We start from the raw sequence: 18,778 nt of genomic DNA on the forward strand, positions 1-18,778 counted from the left end.
GCACAGTGTGCGTGTCTGCAGATGAACAACAGTATGTGAATCAACACAAGCACAGTGTGCGTGTCTGCAGATGAACAACAGTATGTGAATCAACACAAGCACAGTGTGCGTGTCTGCAGATGAACAACAGTATGTGAATCAACACAAGCACAGTGTGCGTGTCTGCAGATGAACAACAGTATGTGAATCAACACAAGCACAGTGTGCGTGTCTGCAGATGAACAACAGTATGTGAATCAACACAAGCAATGTGTGCATGTCTGCATTTATTCAGAGTGCCACAACATTTGCTCTCCTCATACGCATGCTCTTTCATTTTCTCTATTTATAATGTATATCTTACATTACATTTTCAGATAGTAAAATAGAAAACAAGGCTGGAGAAAAATATGTAAGCTATCATCACTGATGCGGATGTCTGCATTTACAATATTCAGTTTCTTCATCCGTATGCCATTTTATTTGCACCGTTTGTGATGTTTTCATTACATTTTAAGATGGCAAAAGAGTAAGAGAAAGAAGTAAGCTGTTTCCACTGACATGGTTGCAATGAAGAGACACCTGGAATACTAATAATGAATAGCCCTGAAAAACTGAATGCACCACCAAGTCAGTATCATTCAATGTAAGTGCTTGCTGTGGCCCATCCATGACAGGAAAACCTAAGTATTAGATTTATTCTGGCATATTTGGCTATTATTTATTCACATAGCATTATATAGGTAGGCACTGGCAAAGGTCAGTTAAAGTCAGTGGAAACACAGCACCAGGCAATTTCATTATTCCAGGAGTTCAAAAAGTATAAAAATACACATCTCTGTGTCACAAATGCACATCACACAACTGTACAGCACTCTCACTGATCTGGACTAGCATCTATAATGTTCACAGTCTGGATTATTCAAGCTCATAACAGCCATATTATTTTTTTATTATTATTATTATTTATTTAACCAAGAAGTTTCTTGATATTATATCTCTGTTGCAAGAGATACCTGGCCACGTATCGCTACATTTCCTATATTTCTCAGTCCAGGGAGGGCCCTGCTCACTTCCTCTTGTTTTTCCTTTGCCTTGCCCTGCCTTTGCTCTGGAACACGGAGCGAGCGGTAACCATGGTGACTCTGTCGCCAGGGTCACTGTCGTCCCCGCTGGTGCTGCTGCTGCTGCTCTGTGCAGGCCGTGGAGGGCTGAGTTTGGGCTGGTCCCTGCTGGGGGTCTCCTCCTGCTCCCCCCTCGGAATGAGGGGGACGTCTCCCGAGCCCAGGAACCCCCCCGCCCACATTGCTGCCCCCCCGGCCTTTCCCGCCGTCTCCTCGGTGTTCCCCTTCTTAGCTGGGGAGCAGCCCTCCTCCTCCTCCTCCTCCTCCTCCTGTCCCTGCTCCTTCCTCTTCATGCAGGTGACGGCTCTGCGCAGCCGCTGGCTCCGGATGGCCTGCCGTTCCTGCTGCTCCAGCCGGAAAAACGAGTCGATCCTCAGCTGCGTCTGAGAGGGGAGAGGGGAGAAAACCCTGAGTCTGAGAGGGGGAGAGGTGAGAAAACCCTGAGTCTGAGAGGGGAGAGGTGAGAAAACCCTGAGTCTGAGAGGGGAGAGGTGAGAAAACCCTGAGTATGAGAGGGGAGAGGTGAGAAAACCCTGAGTCTGAGAGGGAAGAGGTGAGAAAACCCTGAGTCTGAGAGGGGGAGAGGTGAGAAAACCCTGAGTCTGAGAGGGGAGAGGTGAGAAAACCCTGAGTCTGAGAGGGGGAGAGGTGAGAAAACCCTGAGTCTGAGAGGGGAGAGGTGAGAAAACCCTGAGTCTGAGAGGGGAGAGGTGAGAAAACCCTGAGTCTGAGAGGGAAGAGGTGAGAAAACCCTGAGTCTGAGAGGGGGAGAGGTGAGAAAACCCTGAGTCTGACAGGGGGAGAGGTGGGAGAACCCTGAGTCTGAGAGGGGAGAGGTGAGAAAACCCTGAGTGAGAGGGGGAGGGGTGGGGGAACCCTGAGTCTGAGAGGGGGAGGGGAGGGGGAACGCTGAGTCTGAGGACAGAGCTCCAGGACACACTGTGACATCATGAGCGTAGCACCCTGTTCCTCAAATCATGGTCCAATAACCTGGGAGTCAGGTGTGAAGACCGTCTGGTTCAATCAATCAATAGCACTAACTGTTCAGTTAAGGAGGAAGGAAAGGGGAGGATCCCTGGCATAGTGTATCCTGTCACATCATACTTGTGCCTTTTGTCTGATGATACTGTAGATCAGAGGGAAGTGTCCACAGTGATTTGAAGTGTTGCCTTCCTTTCCAATGACCAACTCAACAATGTGGAGGAAAGACCAACATACTCCAAACTAGAGCTGTTGTAGTCTTCTGGCAAACAAATCAACCATCTTGTCTCTTTACCCCCATCTAATCCATTAGCCAATGGGATCACCTGTAACAAGTTTGCGGTGTGATGGTCATTTCTATAAAAGTTGGGTGTTGTGGCCATAGTCCAACCCTTTGTTACAACATTAATATCATAAGTAGTATTGCACAAATCATTTTGATTGAAAGCATCTTTCCCAGAATGAAAGCTGCAGTGAAGGCCACCCATGTTCCTGATTCCCTAATGTGAGGGCTATTATTGGTCCTGGTATTCTATATCCGCACCTCTAGTGTTGCATTAACTCCTGGCTGCCTGCCTGTCAGTATGTCCCTGGTTATATTATTTATTTGCTTTGCAGTGCCACCAGGTTACATAACTAAACTCAACACTATAGTATAGCAGAACCCCATATTTATAGGAATGAACCCGAGAACCCTTCTGCCATTAGCTCAGTTCCTTAACCCTTTAGCCCTTTGAAGAGCAGGTTTTTTGGAATGCTTTTTCAAAATTCCAAGTCGGTGTTCTAGAACACCATTGCTCTCAATTACCAGTGGTGATTGTGACATCAGCATTAGAATGCTCAGTTAAGAACATTCTGATCACATATTCGTGATCTTACACCTTAACCCTCTATGTCAAGGTGCAGGAGTAATATCACAAATAAGATATCACAGAATGTAGAGCCAAACTACCAAAATCACCCTGCTGCTCAGTGAGACATTCTGTCTCCATGCCACTCTGTCCGTTCGTCTGTCTGTCCATTCCCCGTCTCTAGTTGGACATACCTGCTGGGCATTGAGCTGCTTCAGGACGGGCTGCAGGACCTCTTCTGTCTTTCTGCTGCTCCATCCGAAGCGGTTCATGCAGAAAGTGCAGCTGGTTAAGGCTGTACCATGCGCATTTTTCATTTACATGTTAGGCATTTGGCTCACACGCCTGTCCTGAGCATCTAGATTCTAATCTAATCTCGATAGGTAATCCTTTGTTGCTAGAACAAATATGTGGGAGGGAAGATAGAGAGGGTTGTTTTTGAGGAGGGAGGTTGAGGAAGGATATTCTTTGATGTGCTCCAGGTGGGGCCGGCCCCAGGTGAAGGCGGCGCCTGATTGGTCGACGGCAGGCTGCAGGTAGGCCTGGGCGACCGCGGGATTGGGGAAGCCAGGATGCAGCTGGAGCTGCCTCAGCTTCTTCTTCACCTTGGTGTCGCGGGGATTTGCAGCCATCTTCTTCTTCTCCTGGGCTTCTTTCCACCAATCACTGTGCCAGAAACACACCACGTGACCCACCTCAGACAGAATCACCCACTGGCATCAGAGACACAGTATGACTGCAGCGACATTAGACACAGCAGCATGCTGTTATCCTGAGGCTAATGTATCATAGAGGTAGAAAGTTCAGTTCCTGGAGTAGGAAAGTAAAAGTCCTGTCATGCATTTCTTCCACCCATGAACTCGCCAGTTGATTTCACTCATTAGTTGTACCTCCTGCTGAAGAATGATGCTAATTCCCAAATCCAGGTGACTGGAACAAAATACTGGGGATGATTTTATTTTCTAAACCTGCTGGGTCTCACCATAAACTCTTCAGAGGCTCGATTCCTGGTCCTTGAAATTCGTTCAAGATCTCCATGCCCGTGACGTAGCCCACACCCGTTAGGCCTTCTGTGTAGTCGCTGCCCAGCAGGTAGGCCAGGTTGATGAGCTTAGCCCGGTCTAGCCCTGAAAGTCAGGGTAGGATAGTTAGACAGACACCTTGAAGGCAACCAGCCAATATTCCTTAGCCCTTTAAGGTGTACGATCATAAATAGGTGAATAGGATGTTCTGAACATTCTAATGCTGATGTAACAATCACTACTATACTGGTAGCTGAAAGCAAAAGGAGTTCAAGAACTTACTGCAGGAAAAAAAAACATCCCAAAAACCCACTGTTCAAAGAGTTCTCTCTTCAACACTCCAGCACTCAAGAGTACAGTTAGACATGCTCACATCCCATAAAAGAGACAACATATGGCATGGTGTTACCTAGTTGGGCCTGAAGGTCCAAGTACTCATAGTGCTCCACGTATTTCTTTTGGCTGAAGAAGTTTTTGTAGACGTGGCGGCCACCGAAGAGCCAGATGTCGCTGTCGTCGGTGATGGTGCCGTGAGTGTGGTCCGTCTGATCCAGCTCCGCACACTGGGCCTCTGCCTCCATTGGGGCCACCAGGAAGGGCACCCCAAACATCCTCAACAGCTCCTGCAGTGAAGACCACAGGTCGAGCCCCGGCGGGAGGTGAGACAGTTATAACAATAACAGTGTGGCTTGTTATCCAAGAATAATTCTGTTAAATGTTGTAGGGAACTGGTTTGACTGAGTTTGGATGTTCCTCCTTTAGTCCCACCTGTAGCCTTGAACGATTGTGGGGGTATGAATTAAACGTGGGTTAAGCAAAGGCACAATATGCATGCGTAATATAAACAAAGTTAAGTATGCATGTTTCAGCACCGATCTTTCCGAGTACGTGTTTAAACAGAGAAATGAAGCATGTGCTCTACATCATTTTCATGAATTTAACATACATTTTCCACATCTACATCTTCTTACTCAAATATTTGCTAGTGACTATTCATTTATAATGCCCAGTGTGTATCCACACCAGACTCTTGTGTGCTAATATGCCATATGACAAATGATTACTTTAGAAAGACAGCAGATTTTATAGTTAACTAAATTATTGAAAAGAAAAAAACATAAAAAACGACCAGGGTTTAAGCCTAGATATTGTTAATAAGATAAATAATTCTGCAATAAATTAAGCACATACTTTAAACATTAATTGATTGAAGGTTTCACTGTAACAAACAGCAGCACACACAGGAAGGCCTTGGGAGTGTATTTGAGACCAAATGTCTGTGTGTGTGATGTGTCTCTAATCCGCTATTAGAGAGGGAGATTATACCCGTGTTTTTGTTGATAGACATCTATGAATCAATCTTCTCATTCAGAATTATTTGGCGGTAAAAATGGAAAGGCCCTTCCTTGCCAGGAAATATTTTGTTTTATGGGTCGGAGTGGAGAGTGTTAAAATTCTCAAACCCTGATGGGACGGTGGATTATGAGCTGAATATACGAGGAGGGAGAGTGCTAAGCTTCCTGAATACTGCTGGGAGCTTCTGGCTGGCACGGAGGCCCAATACCAAGGCTTTGACACTCATACTGACAGCTCAGATGGTAAATATCTGGCGCTACTCTAGATATTTCCATAAAGTCCCCAGGCCTGTCAACAGTAACACTTTTCCTCAATAACACCTTGCATACACACATACATAGTACATATGCACACAAGCTCAAACACACACACGCACAGATAAACTAGGCTGCAGCCTTTAATAGTTTACATGCTGTAATTTGGAGTGGCCATTTGTTGCTGTTCACCGCTCTGTGACCTGTGGAGCTGGGAGCAGTGAGCTGAAACCAGAGCTTCCTCAGGGCCTTCGCATGCAGGCCATAGCAATAGGTCAGCTGGGTGCCGCCCCTGTGGAGACACAGCCACAACCAGCTTCTTATCGAGCCTGCGGACAGGCGGGTTAAACTAGGCACAGCCACAGCCAGTGTCTTGCCGAGCCCGCGGACAGGCGGATTAAACTAGGCACAGCCACAGCCAGCTTCTTACCGACACACTGTCAGCAGCTACAGGTCAGCAGCTGTGCTATGTTCCCCCAGAAGGGGACTAAAGGTGTAGCAGCGTCTGTAGCTCAGTTCCACAGTCACTGACGATACAGCACAGGCCCATCCTGGGCCTACAGGGCCTAGACACCGGGTTTTACTAACTGAGCGAGCTGGGACCCGCCGTTTAACTTTCTTATCTTTTCTCAGCATTACAATCCCACAGCCCCTGATGTGCCAGGACAAGTGATGCTAGCTGCTAATAACCTTACTTTACAGCACAAGTAGGATAAGCGCAGACAAGAGTGACCTGTCCTTTCCTGAACCCATTCTGGGCTCTTATGAGAAAAACGAGCAACAGGAAACAGTAGTGCTTTAGCCCCAGCATTAAAACATAAATCATAAAACAGCATTCGTTAAACTGTTAAATAACCACTGGACATATTACTCTGTACCTCACATTCAACAAACAACAGATGGAATGAATGTTGATGGCATGGAAGGTAAATGTGTTCCCAGATTTTTTATTTATTTAGCTTGTATGATTTCAAATAAAATACGTAAAGCTCCTGCGTGTATTTCAGAAGTCTGGGCGCTCAAAGTTATGTTTACTTTGACTGACAAGTACAACAGTTCACAGTGGGCATTCTGGGGCTTGGATGGGGTAAGAAATGGAGGGGATCTTAAATTAGACAGCTGTGTCATACGGATAAAGCGCTATTTGCAGCCCTGCCGCTGGTAACATCATCTGTCCTGAGAACAAAGGCACCAGGAAACACAGGCCTCCTCTGCTGGTCCCGACGGATGAGCGCAGTGCCCCAGGAACAGGGCACTCTGACCGGGAACGCCAGGAATCCGGAGCGGGATGAGGGGAGGGAGCGGCCCTCTGTTGTAATGTCTGCGCTGCATGTTTTTGTGACAACAGCACGGCTGTTTGGGGGTAAACAGCCCTGGGTAAACCCGCTGATGACTGAAGAGCCGGGTTCAAAAGTACTGACAGGGCCAGATGTGCTGTTTTCTGAGATTCACTGATTAATAGTGTGTACACGTTTCTGTAGAAAATAACAACCAAACAACTTGGTGGAAAATGGTACAAATCTGAATTTCAAATTAAGATTTGTAGATGCAATATCAATGACTCACTAAAAAAATTAAACAATGATGAATACTTCAGTTAAGAGTAAGTGTTGTGATTTAAAATTGTACCGGGTGCTGTAATCAGTTCATTAACTATTTAAGAATACAGCTGCACAATAACAACCTGACTGCAATATTTGGTATTAAATCACTTGCTTTACACCACAGAGCAGGAGATGGTATTTTTATTGTGATATTTTTCATTTATTAATCACCTTCATGCTATGCAAGGCATATCAATTCCAGTAGCTGGATTCAATTGGATACGTTGTAGCATCATTTGGTAGTGTAAAAAGCCAATTAAAATGTAATGTAACAATTCTGATGTTCATTTTAAGGTATGTCTCCTCACTAAGAATGTGATTGCATGTATATATGGGTACATGCAGGTCTATTCCAAACCTAGGTTCAAATAGTGTTTGTTTTGGATTCAAATACTTTTCTGCATTTGACTAAGCTTACCTGGTGTATGGGACAAATGAAATGATCCCAAAAGTGTAAACCCCACCCATCTGCAGGCATACACCAGTATACGCCAGTATACACAGGTATACGCAGGTATGTGCTGGTATAATAAGGTATACGCAGGCATACTCAGGCATATGCAGGTATTCAGTTATAATAAGGTATACTCAGGTATACACAGGTATACACAGTCATACTAAGTTAGACTCAGGTATACGCCGGTAGACACAGGTATGTGCAGGTATATGCCGGTAGACACAGGTATGTGCAGCTATAATAAGGTATACTCAGGTATATGCAGGCATATGCAGGTATACGCAGGTGTAATAAGGTATACTCAGGTATACTCAGGTATAGGCAGGCATATGCAGGTATATGCAGGTGTAATAAGGTATACTCAGGTATACGCAGGCATATGCAGGTATACGCTGGTGTAATAAGGTATACTCAGGTATACACAGGCATATGCAGGTATACGCTGGTGTAATAAGGTATACTCAGGTATACGCAGGCATATGCAGGTATACGCAGGTGTAATAAGGTATACTCGGGTATATGCCGGTATACTCACCTGGCTCTCCGCACACATCTGCCCGGTGACGGTGGCGGCGACACGCTCCTGCTGCTGCTTCTGAGCCTGCAGACTGCTCTGCTGGGACAGCAGGGAGCTCTCCATCTGCACCAGCTCCTCCTACAGGACAGCAATGGTATTGTCAGTCTCCTCTGTACCGGCACTCTGTAAACCCATCTTTAGTCTGCAGCGATATGGGGTTTTGCTTTGGGTGTAACCAACCAACAGAGAAGCAGCAGTTGATGTACCGTGTCTATGTGGGCCCACTCGTTGGATGCAGAGGGAGCAGGAGGTTCCTGCTGTTGCGGGACTTCCTGCTCTGTCTCGAGCCCAGAACTCTGGGACTCCTTTGGGGATTCCTTCTCTGTCTCCTCTGACTCCTCCTGCCCAGGTGACCTTTGATCTCTGTCCTCCATCTTTAACGCCATGTCATCTGGCCCAGCCTCCTCCTCCTCCCCAGACACCTCGATGAAGCTCTCTGGACAGGTGATCAGCACACGGTTAGAGCACAAAGCAATGCTGAGCAGCACAGCACACAGGAACATACACATCAGGACACATGTGACACTGAACACAGGACAATGCCCATGGCTATAGGACAGGCTACTGAACACAGGACAATGCCCATGGCTATAGGACAGGCTACTGAACACAGGACTGTAGGACACAGGATGAACACAGAGCACACAGGACAGTATGAACTAGAGGAGTACAGGAATACTCCAGAGCTGGCTGCCGTACCTTCTGAGTCACTCTCCTCACTCTTCACCTCCTCCACGCTCCGGCCCTCCATCTCCTCGTTCTCCCTCCTCTCCACCCCCTCCTTCAAAGAGCTCTCCTCAGGACTCTGCACCGGGTGGGGAGGGACAGCTCTCGGTTGTGCACTTCCTGCGGTGGCGGTCACTTCCTGTTGATGGGGTGTACAGAGGACGGCTGCTGGAGGGTGTGCTTCCTGCCTGACACTGCCTCCATTCAGTGTCTCTGTGTGGGTCCATGACACTGGCACCTGTTCTTCTCGGGAGGTGTCTGGATGGCTGGAATCGGAGGACTCCGAATCCTGGATGTCCCGGGGAGGAAGACGTGCATCTCGCTCGCTGTTTAACCTGCTGGCCCCCAGTAGCCCCCGCTCCCCAAATCCTGCCCTCTCCTCCAATCCTGCCCCATCCACCAGCCCCACCTTCTCCCCGAATCTTGGCCCCTCCCCCAGGCCTGTCATCACTGACAGCGTGTTTGAGCCGAAGGCGTCCTTCTTCTCATCGCTGGCCTCTCCCTCCTCATCCTCAGAGCTACTGATCGTGACACAGTCTCTCAGTGCTGGGGCCGGGTGGGGGGTCTCTGCAGCATGCAGGTGCTTCAGGGTCCCGGGGACAGTAGGCTGGTCCTCAGTCAGGGCACGCTGGATGGCCAGCAGGGTTAGAGGGGAGAGCTCTCCTGCGCCCTCCTGGCCCCCCGCCCCACCCTCTTCATCCGAGCTGCTGTCCACCATGGCCGCCTGGATGGCCTGCAGGGTCCGGGGGGATGGGGGTCCCGCTGCCGAGGGAGGCTCGTCCTCAGGGCTGTCCTCAGATACGGGCCGCCACAGCGGTTGGGGTCGCCCTCGCACCTCTCTGGAGCTGCTGGCCCAGGGCAGCACCGCCGGCTGCCTCTCCGCCGGTTTCTCATTCTTCTTAGACCCTGAAGAGTGCAGACACATCACACAACAGCCCCAAAGCATACACTGTAAAAAGTCTTAAGTGTAGCAGTCTTGATTTTAAGTTTTTCTCTCTCAAGTAGAAAGTATTAGCTTGTCTTAAGTTACTGCTTGCTTAACTATTTTCTTGCTTGACAAATTTCGCCATTGGCAAATCTTGAAATGAGTCAAACTGTCTTACCTGGCAATATTTGTGTCTTATTTGACAAAGAAGTTAAAGATAAGATTTTAAGTCTCAGTACAAGATTATATAAGAATATAAATACTTGTTGAGATCAACTTATTCTTTCGGATTTTGCAGTGTATTGGTTCATCACAGTCCCATGTGCTCCTATTATGCATGTCCATATTTGTCTTTGGAGTACTCTCACCTGTAATGAGTATATAGTGGGAGTACTCTTACCTGAAATGAGTATATAGTGGGAGTACTCTTACCTGTAATGAGTATATAGTGGGAGTACTCTTACCTGTAATGAGTATATAGTGGGAGTACTCTTACCTGTAATGAGTTTATAGTGGGAGGGGCTTTATCTTTGATGAGTATATAGTGGGAGGGGCTTTACGTTTGATGAGTATATAGTGGGAGGGGCTTTACCTTTGATGAGTATATAGTGGGAGGGGCTTTACCTTTGATGAGCATATAGTGGGAGGGGCTTTACCTTTGATGAGTATATAGTGGGAGGAGTCCTCAGACACAAGACGACGGGCCTCCACACTGCGCTCCTGCCCCGCCTCCTCCCCGTACTCCTCCGCTACCCCAGCAGAGCTCAGCTGGTTCAGCTCCTTCTCCACACTCTCGATGCGGTGGTTCAGCTGGTTCCGACGGAGTAGACCAGCCAACTGGTACTGGGAAAACTCCTTGGATATCTGTGAGGAGAAGGTCAGTGACTCACACACACAGTATTTTCATTATCATCTCCTCTTTCTGAAACATGAATGGCAAACAGAACTTTGCAACTTTGCAGATGATCATTGTAAATTTGTCATAGGTCTGGCCTGCCCGCTTCTCTGTATGGTGTGTGTTACCTCTGGGGGTTTCTCAAACATGGTACGCCGTCTCTTGCTGGATTCCTTCATGTCCTTGAGGATCTCATGTTTCATCTCTGCAGGTAAGAGGGCAAATTCCTCTGAGTCGATGTCCATGGAGTTAGGATTCTCAAACATCTGGTCCTGGAGGACAAACCACAGTACTTGCAGACTTTATACATTTAGGAAAAGCTCTTTTCTAAAGCTACACTTGCTAAATCACTTGCTCGTGGCACACTTGGTACAACTGTGCAACATGTACCCTCACCTGCCACATGATGTGGTTCTTTGTTGACTGCTCCCATTCTTTCTCCACCTCCTCATCCGAGCTGTGGGAAGAACACAAAGGAACAGCTGTCTCAGGATAAACAGCGCGAAGCCAATGGGGGCAGAATTACAGAACAGGCCTGGAATCAAGAATTTACCAGCTTAGTAGCCAACTGCACCAGGACAGACACATGAAAGGCTTCCATAGTAAATAAAGATTTATTTGACAACTTGCTATTGGCTCACTCAGCAAGAGGCCAAACAGTATTCTTCTACAGATTTGCTCCAGTTGTTTTCTAACTTCTGAGAAACTTCTGTTATCTATTCCAAAATGCATATCTTAATCTACTTAAGTACTGCCACAATTGTCTCCAAATGTGCTGGAAAAACAAACAGTTTTACAGTTATGAACAAACTAATTCAGAGCATACGGTGTTGCCATAGAATATGACTCCCATCTCATGGAACTACAGTAAAACTAACTGGGAATGTCTTGTTGTAAGCACTACTTTACCACAATGCTAAGAGTGCAGTGTCCAGTGAGAACATCACCATATGTGATCCCCTGTGAGTGACAAAGTCAGCAGCCTCACCTGTCCCTCTCCCTCTCTTCCAAGGCAGGTAACACGTACAAGTCATCACCTTCATCTCTTCTCACACTGGAAATGCTGGGGAACTTCTCTTCACTTGTGACATTAAAAAATGATTATTTATTGCAGAGTATGAATTATATAACAATGTCTCCTATTGTGAATACATGGAACAGTTTATATGTAAATGGTGGCCTGCGTTTACCATTATGCATTCTTATATTTCCCTCCGGTGGAAGCACCGGATAGCACCGTCTCCTCACTGCAAGAAGATTCAGGGTTTGAATCCTGAGCTGGGCCTTTCTGTGTGCATGTTCACCCAGACAATTTAGGCAAATTGGAGTGTCTAAATTGCCCATAGGTATGAGTGTGTGAGTGAATGGCATGTGTCCAGGCCAGGGATTATTCCTGCCTCTTGCCCAATGCATGCTGGCACCGCATTAGCCCCTAACACAGACTTGGATAAGCGGGTTAGAAAATGGCTGAATCTTTCCTCCTCACCTCTTCTCCCCAAGTGCAGCTCTAATTGCTTGTCTTTTCAGGAAAGTCTTGAGGAATTTCTCAGTGGTCTCCTTGGACTCCCTGCTCATCTCCTCCTTCCTCTGTCTCCTTTTTGCCTGAGAACACAGAGCATGAGATTAATACTCTTCTACCTCCATGTAATCAGTTGTCCCCCCTACCTGTGGTAACCACAATCTTTCTGTATCAGTCTGTTTCTCCAAAAACACTCACCACAGTAATTCTTATCGGTCTCTCTGTCTCTCTCTGAACACTCACCACAGTCTCCCTCTTGAGCAGAGGTGTGTCGCCATCGAAGACGAATATAGGCTTGATACGGAAGAAGAGAAGTTTGCAGAGCCGGTGAAAGAGTGTGAGGAGGTGAGCATTCTGGACACTATTCCCATCGCGATCCCTCACTCCCTTCACAGCCTGGTTCAGCCATATACTGATGTCTGCATGACAGGGCTGAGGACTATACACACTCACACAGTGCACATGACATTTAGGATTAGGAAGTACTATGTATTCAATTTATATTGCATTACTTTATTGGTGAACTTTAGTTTGACGAGAGAACATATTTAGCTTAATAAATCTCACCAATTAAAGAATTCACATGAGTCATCACACATCACTGCTGATCTTCTTGACTGTTGAGGGTCGGGGGGAGCAGCATAAGCAAGCAGCTATGAATGATCGATTCTGTCCTTAAAGGGCTTGTTGATTTGACAAGCTTTGACAAAACTTTAGGCAAGGATACCGACAGCTAGAACCTTTCCCTCCAGCGTCTCGGGATTGATAGGCTTCCCCGTGCTCTCGAGCAACTTCCACAGTCCGTGTACTCCCATGACGTTCCGAGAAACACCTAAAATTACAAAAATATATAGTGGTTTGACCAGCCGGTATGATAGTAATATTTTTTTCATCGATATACAACAGTAGTGATCTATTTAGTCGCAAGCTCCTTACTGTAATGGTCCCGAGAAGTGAACCTTGCAGCCGGCAAATAAATTTAACTACACGTGATCTGAAGCTGTTGAATTTACGTTGAATGATGTATGTACATGTAATATGTTATATGTCCGATTGGTATTTTTGTATGAATAAAGGGTATAGCTTATATGGCAAACAGCTATTTATTTTTGTACAGTACCTTCACCTAGGTCTTAGAATGTCCTGCTCACCTCAAGCTGACAACAATTGTGCCCTTCCTCTTTCAGTTTTTCCAAATTCAAGGTTTTACTACTCAGGCTAATAAAATGTTACCCTCCCTTCCATGCTGCATTGTGCATCAATATTTATTAAAAATATAACCATTTGTTATATTTCAAAATAAAAGATCTTCATACTTCATACAAACATGTTCACGGTACTAAACTGTGCGTCAATATTTACGTTCCCGCTCGTTACTAGGCACTCGCGTTCTAATAGTTCCGCTATTATTATTGTATTGCTGTGGTACGTCATCTGTCAGATTGAATGCATACACATAAACCATACATAGTTGTATTTATTTAACACATTCCATGTAATGTTTCGAGAAAATATTGTGTTTAGATAAATGTAACTTTGTTAAGCGAATTAAGGACAAGACGTAGCCACCCACAACTTCCTGTTTTCGTTTCCTCGTGACAATGGCCAACAACTTCCGTTAAACTCGAAGATGGCGGCTGTGGTGTGACCGTTTGAGAAAGGTACGCGTTGTGAACTTTATATACATGTAGATATTTAATAAATGACAACACATTTAACGTTATTGTTGATGTTCCGCTGGTTATACATGTTTTGTGTGATAGAAAGCGTGTATGAAAAAGCTTACACCTGCCTTTGTACTGTTAGTTTATCTCCGTCAGTTCGTCCAGTTTCGGTTTATAAAATGTATAACTTGCTAGATTTAACAACGAGGCAACCAACCGGCTAACTATGTCACTAGTTGATTGTTGAGATAGCTCATATAGGACTGAATACAATAACACCAATCCTTGTATTCCATGGGTCTTGGTCAGAGGCGTTTTGTCGCAACTTCAGTAACGTTAAAGGATGATGTTGTCTTTGTCTGACGTTAGGTATGTGGCTAACGTTAGCATGTCCGTCTCGGTAAAGCCAAGAGGGGCGCTTTACTTGTCTGAAATGCGTACAACAATAGCTTCTGTATTCCGTAGTCTATAGATAACGTCAGACCTATTTAATGGGACTTGTGGTCCATCTATATTCTTGCTGACAAAATCAGTTTGTGTCATTTACAGGAGTGGACCTTAGATTCCAATAACCACTCAAATATTCGTATCTACCTGGGTTCTCCCATCCTGCTAGGAACCTCTCCGTCATGTCAGCTGTTGTAGCATTAAAAGGTACGTAGCTCTGTCTTTGTCATTTCCAAATACTTGCCAGTCCACGCATGAAGTTCATGTTGTACCCAGGTGTCACCAGTCACCTGACAGTGCCAGTTCTTTAAGGCAGCACTCCAACAAAGCGGTTGTATTTCAGATGTCTCCTCTCCGGCTGTGGTGCTTGTCCGCGGCCTCGGCGATGGCATGGAGATGGACAAGCCCCCGGCTGTTGTTGAGAGCATCACAGAGGCTCCGCTGAAGACCCCCACGCCCCGGCACAGCCCCAGACTGCCCCCGGGGGTGCTCCACCTGGGCAAGGTGAGCCGAGAGGCGTGCACGGAGCTGGACGCGGTGCGCATCGTGGTGCCCCGCGCCGCCATCTCGCACCATGTGCCCAGCAGGACCGCCCGCGTGACCGGCGGGGAGGGGAAGAGCGAGGGCCCACCGCACCCAGAGGAGCCCCCCGCGGAACCCCGAAAAGAGGCCCAGGACCTGCAGAGCGCCCTGGACAAGCTGCAGAACTCAGAGCGCAGGCTGCTGCAGGACAAGGAAGGGCTGTCCAACCAGCTCCGAGTCCAGACTGAGGTGGCTGTTCTGTCCATTTGCTTGATTTTTTTTTGCCATCCCACACAGGCTTTAATTTCACAGATCGCACCTAGAAAAGCAACTCAGGCTTCACAAAATATGCTTAACATTGCCAGTGTGACAATTGCATTGTGTGTAGGGTGGTTGATAGATTAATGCACATAAGTATGACTTAAGTTTGTTGCAACAGTACAGTCAAGATGAATAGTATGCATTTATCAGACTAGGCATGGTCAGTGTATCAGTGTGCTTCTGTACTGCTATGACATGGGCAGTGTATGAATGTGGAGATGATACAGACAGTACCTGCTTGATAACTACTTGTTCTGTGCAGGTGAACCGGGAGCTGAAAAAGCTGCTGGTGGCATCAGTGGGGGATGACCTGCAGTATCATTTTGAGCGTCTGGCTCGGGAGAAAAATCAACTGATACTGGAGAATGAGACCCTGAGCCTCAACCTGGCCCACACCACAGAGCAGCTGGAGCGCATGAGCATTCAGTGTGATGTCTGGAGGAGCAAGTTCCTTGCCAGCAGGTGTGTGTGTGTGTGTGTGTGTGTGTGTGTGTGTGTGTGTGTGTCTGAGAGAGACGATGAATTCTGACTGATGTTTCACTTGTCCCTGGTTTAGAGTGATGGCAGAGGAGCTGACCAATTCGAGGGTAGCTCTGCAGCGCCAGACCCGGGAAGCCCAGAGTGCCATCCAGGACCTGCTGAGAGAGCGGGAGGAGTTCTCCAGGGATATGCTGCAAACACACAGGTGCCAAACACACTGATACACGCATAACAGTCCTGATTCATAAGAGGAACTTGGAGTGTTCTTGGTCTTCTTTTCAAGGGCTACAATGAGAAAGAATGCATGCCTTAGAGGCACAACCACCCCCCCTGTGGAAAATGTCTTGACAATCCAGTGGTTACTTTTCAAAATATGTTTAGCCTGCTGGTGGCGCTAGAGGAAAGGTTTTGGGGTCACCAAAATCAGTATTTTTCGTCCTCTTGCGAGCACGAATGTGCACAGCAAATTTCATGGCAGTCTGGCCTTCACCTTTTGAGATATGTCGATGAAAATGAGAAAGCTTGGCCTGATGGCGGTGCTAGAGGAAAGGTTTTGGGGTCACCAAAATAAATAGGGTTCTTCCTCTTGGGAACACGAATGTGCACAGAAAGTTTAATGGCACTCCAGCCATTACTTCTTGTGATGTCACTTACAAATAGAAAGCTTGGACTGATGGTAGTGCTTGAAGAAAGGTCATGGGATCACCAAAATCAATATGTGTCTTTCACTTGGGACCATGCATGTGCCCTGCAAATTTCATGGCAGTACGGCCTTCATTTTCCTAGGTATGTCTGTCACGGACAGGTGGGTGTCAATACGTAACCTCCTTGGCAACAAAGATGTTTTGTGCTCATGCAGGTCTCTGGAGCAGCTCCTGGTTTCACTGCAGTGGGGCAGACAGCAGAGCTACTATCCCAGTGCCCAGCCGCTCAGTACGGGTGAGCTGGCTGCAGCCAATCACAAGCTTGCAGAAGCAGTGAACTCGCATCTGCTGGGAAATGTAGGCAGCGGCGGCAGCAGCAGCAGCAGCCTGAAGAGTGAGCAGGCCTCTGAGCTTTGCAACACTCCAGCTGAGAAGATGGCGGAGAAGGTAAATTTGTTGCTTAACTCCAAAAGCTGTGCTCTTCAGCTTGTGCTTTGATAACAGTAATAATATACTGTGGTACATTTCACAATGCGACAACCGTATGAGAGGCTCCTTGTCAGAATTAAGTTTACTACATGATAAAATGTAGTCATCTGAGCAAGGTGCAGTGGGAAGTGAAGTCCCACAGGGACCAGCGTTGGTGCTGTTCTTTAGTTACAGAAATGTAGATTAAGATGCTGCTTGCAAAATAGTGACATTTGCAGGAGATTCAAAACAAGCAGTTCGCTGACCCCCCGTTGTAGGAATTTACGAAGGCAACCCAAAAGAAAATTCTACGGAAGCCCAAAGTGGTTGGAAATAATACATTTACTCTATTTTAACTAGCCATTACAAAATGAAAGGAGACTATATTGGTGTTGCAGTACCAGACCACATTTGTACTTCAGCTCAAAACCAAAAATAGCGATGCTCAATGCAGAGAGAATATCAGGGAACTCCCCTCAGTGCCATGGGACTTCATAACGCTGTTGACTTCTTATCAGGTGCTCAGGATTCTGGATCCTATATCTTGCTCCGATAGCAAGTTTGTGGGCCCCCTTCCGGAGTCCCCTCCCTCCGCCTTCCTGCCCAATAAGAAGAGCATTGGGCGGTTCCATCCCTACACCCGCTACGAGAACATCACCTTCAACTGCTGCGAGCGCTGCAGCGGAGAGATCATTGTGCTGTAGGCCCGGGGGCAGGGCCCTGGGGCAGGGCTCCTGTAGGCCTGGGGTCAGGGCTCCTCCAGCCCCACGCTGTGCTCCCTCCGGCACCCCCTGACCACTGCTCAGAAGGGGGAGCACAGTACGAGTTCAGGTTCCAGTGATTTTGTGGGTCGTCATGGTCCTCTGGAGAAGAGTGAAATTGCACTGTGAAATGCGCTGGTTTAATCATTTATATTGACGCAAGTACTGAGGAGAGGCAGCAGGCTCGCACAACCTCCCTCTAACCCGAGAGATTATTCACAGTGGATCTTTAAGGTCCGTCTTTTACTTGACTAATAAGAGACACCAACAGCTGTAGTCGGAGATGTAACCCTGGCTTTCGGTCAGACTGGGGAACCCACCCGTCCCTAGTCAAAATGGTACAGCTGTTAGAGTCTAACTGTCTGTTAGACGGTGGTTTTTCAAGAGGGTGGATATACCATTTGCTATAATTGTGTATTTCAGTGTTAAAATGATTATTTATTGATCAGTGCAATTTTGAATTGCTGTAGTGTTACTGACATGGGACTACAGTTAATTAGTTAATGCGAACACTATTCTGTAGGAAAACCCGTTTGTACCAAATGCACTGTTTGCAGCGTCGTGCTTTATAAAGTATTTTTAAAGGGGACTTGTGTCCCCAGTTTGTATGAAAGATACGGTCTTCTGCCACTAAGGGTTCTTGTTGTATTTAGGCGACGCGTCTACCTGGGCTGGGTCATAGGAGGACAGGGCTCTTGGGGCTTTGAGATTGGATTTCCCCCGCGTGTGTTAAAATGTAATGCTGCAGTGGAATTCTATACGGAAAGAACTGAGCTTTTTGCTGTAAGTGTATAAGCCTTCTGGCTCTTTGATAATAAAAAAAATGAATGGAATTACAAACGCACTGATTAAATTGCTGCACTGATGTCAAACACTTTCCTCTCCTACATCACACCGTTCTCATTCTTACTGCCTGCATCTCAACATCATCTACTGTGCAACTACATTAAGTCAAGGACCCGATTGTGGGCTGTGGATAGCCGTAACACGTCAGCCGTCAGTAAATTCAGTGCATTAAATAATCTTGTGTTACACTTATACTTGTAGCGGACAAAACAAGGGTGCAAAACAAGTACCCACATTGCTTGATGACAAACCTGACTGTTCTACAGTTGCACAAAGTCATTTCATAGCTGGAGACCAAACCCTCAAATATAATCATGCTTTTACCCTGCACCCTTTGGAAAAAGTGTCATTACAA

The 18,778-nt window shown here is 46.7% G+C and overlaps 2 protein-coding genes across 2 annotated transcripts; one reads left to right on the forward strand and one right to left on the reverse strand.

The window, feature by feature from the left end:
- Positions 1 to 249: 249 nt before the first annotated feature.
- On the reverse strand, positions 250 to 13,601 carry ercc5 (excision repair cross-complementation group 5). The gene is made up of 16 exons (XM_061225720.1): positions 13,422 to 13,601; positions 12,998 to 13,102; positions 12,514 to 12,689; positions 12,238 to 12,353; positions 11,740 to 11,832; positions 11,148 to 11,208; positions 10,880 to 11,023; positions 10,513 to 10,720; positions 8,905 to 9,837; positions 8,412 to 8,641; positions 8,164 to 8,283; positions 4,367 to 4,580; positions 3,918 to 4,062; positions 3,401 to 3,601; positions 3,130 to 3,214; positions 250 to 1,486 (listed from the first exon to the last, which is right to left on the reverse strand). The coding sequence occupies exons 2-16, from the start codon at positions 13,083 to 13,085 to the stop codon at positions 1,049 to 1,051; spliced, it is 3,252 nt and encodes a 1,083-aa protein (XP_061081704.1). The 5' UTR covers positions 13,086 to 13,102; positions 13,422 to 13,601; the 3' UTR covers positions 250 to 1,048.
- Positions 13,602 to 13,838: 237 nt separating this feature from the next.
- On the forward strand, positions 13,839 to 18,417 carry blzf1 (basic leucine zipper nuclear factor 1). The gene is made up of 7 exons (XM_061226541.1): positions 13,839 to 13,931; positions 14,484 to 14,588; positions 14,725 to 15,152; positions 15,487 to 15,686; positions 15,781 to 15,909; positions 16,564 to 16,795; positions 17,335 to 18,417. The coding sequence occupies exons 2-7, from the start codon at positions 14,564 to 14,566 to the stop codon at positions 17,518 to 17,520; spliced, it is 1,200 nt and encodes a 399-aa protein (XP_061082525.1). The 5' UTR covers positions 13,839 to 13,931; positions 14,484 to 14,563; the 3' UTR covers positions 17,521 to 18,417.
- Positions 18,418 to 18,778: the final 361 nt, after the last annotated feature.

Source organism: Conger conger, chromosome 17 (genome assembly GCF_963514075.1).
Source record: "Conger conger chromosome 17, fConCon1.1, whole genome shotgun sequence".
NCBI lineage: Eukaryota > Metazoa > Chordata > Actinopteri > Anguilliformes > Congridae > Conger > Conger conger.

Bases quoted from the DNA above. Each gene is read 5' to 3' on its own strand.
- blzf1 (XM_061226541.1), top strand. From the start codon at position 14,564: ATGTCAGCTGTTGTAGCATTAAAAG. The intron at 15,153-15,486 runs GTGGCTGTTCTG...TGTTCTGTGCAG, and splicing joins AGCTCCGAGTCCAGACTGAG to GTGAACCGGGAGCTGAAAAA. The intron at 16,796-17,334 runs GTAAATTTGTTG...ACTTCTTATCAG, and splicing joins CTGAGAAGATGGCGGAGAAG to GTGCTCAGGATTCTGGATCC.
- ercc5 (XM_061225720.1), bottom strand. From the start codon at position 13,085: ATGGGAGTACACGGACTGTGGAAGTTGCTCGAGAGCACGGGGAAGCCT. The intron at 10,721-10,879 runs GTAACACACACC...TTCTCCTCACAG, and splicing joins TGTTTGAGAAACCCCCAGAG to ATATCCAAGGAGTTTTCCCA. The intron at 9,838-10,512 runs GTAAAGCCCCTC...TGCACTCTTCAG, and splicing joins CCACTATATACTCATCAAAG to GGTCTAAGAAGAATGAGAAA.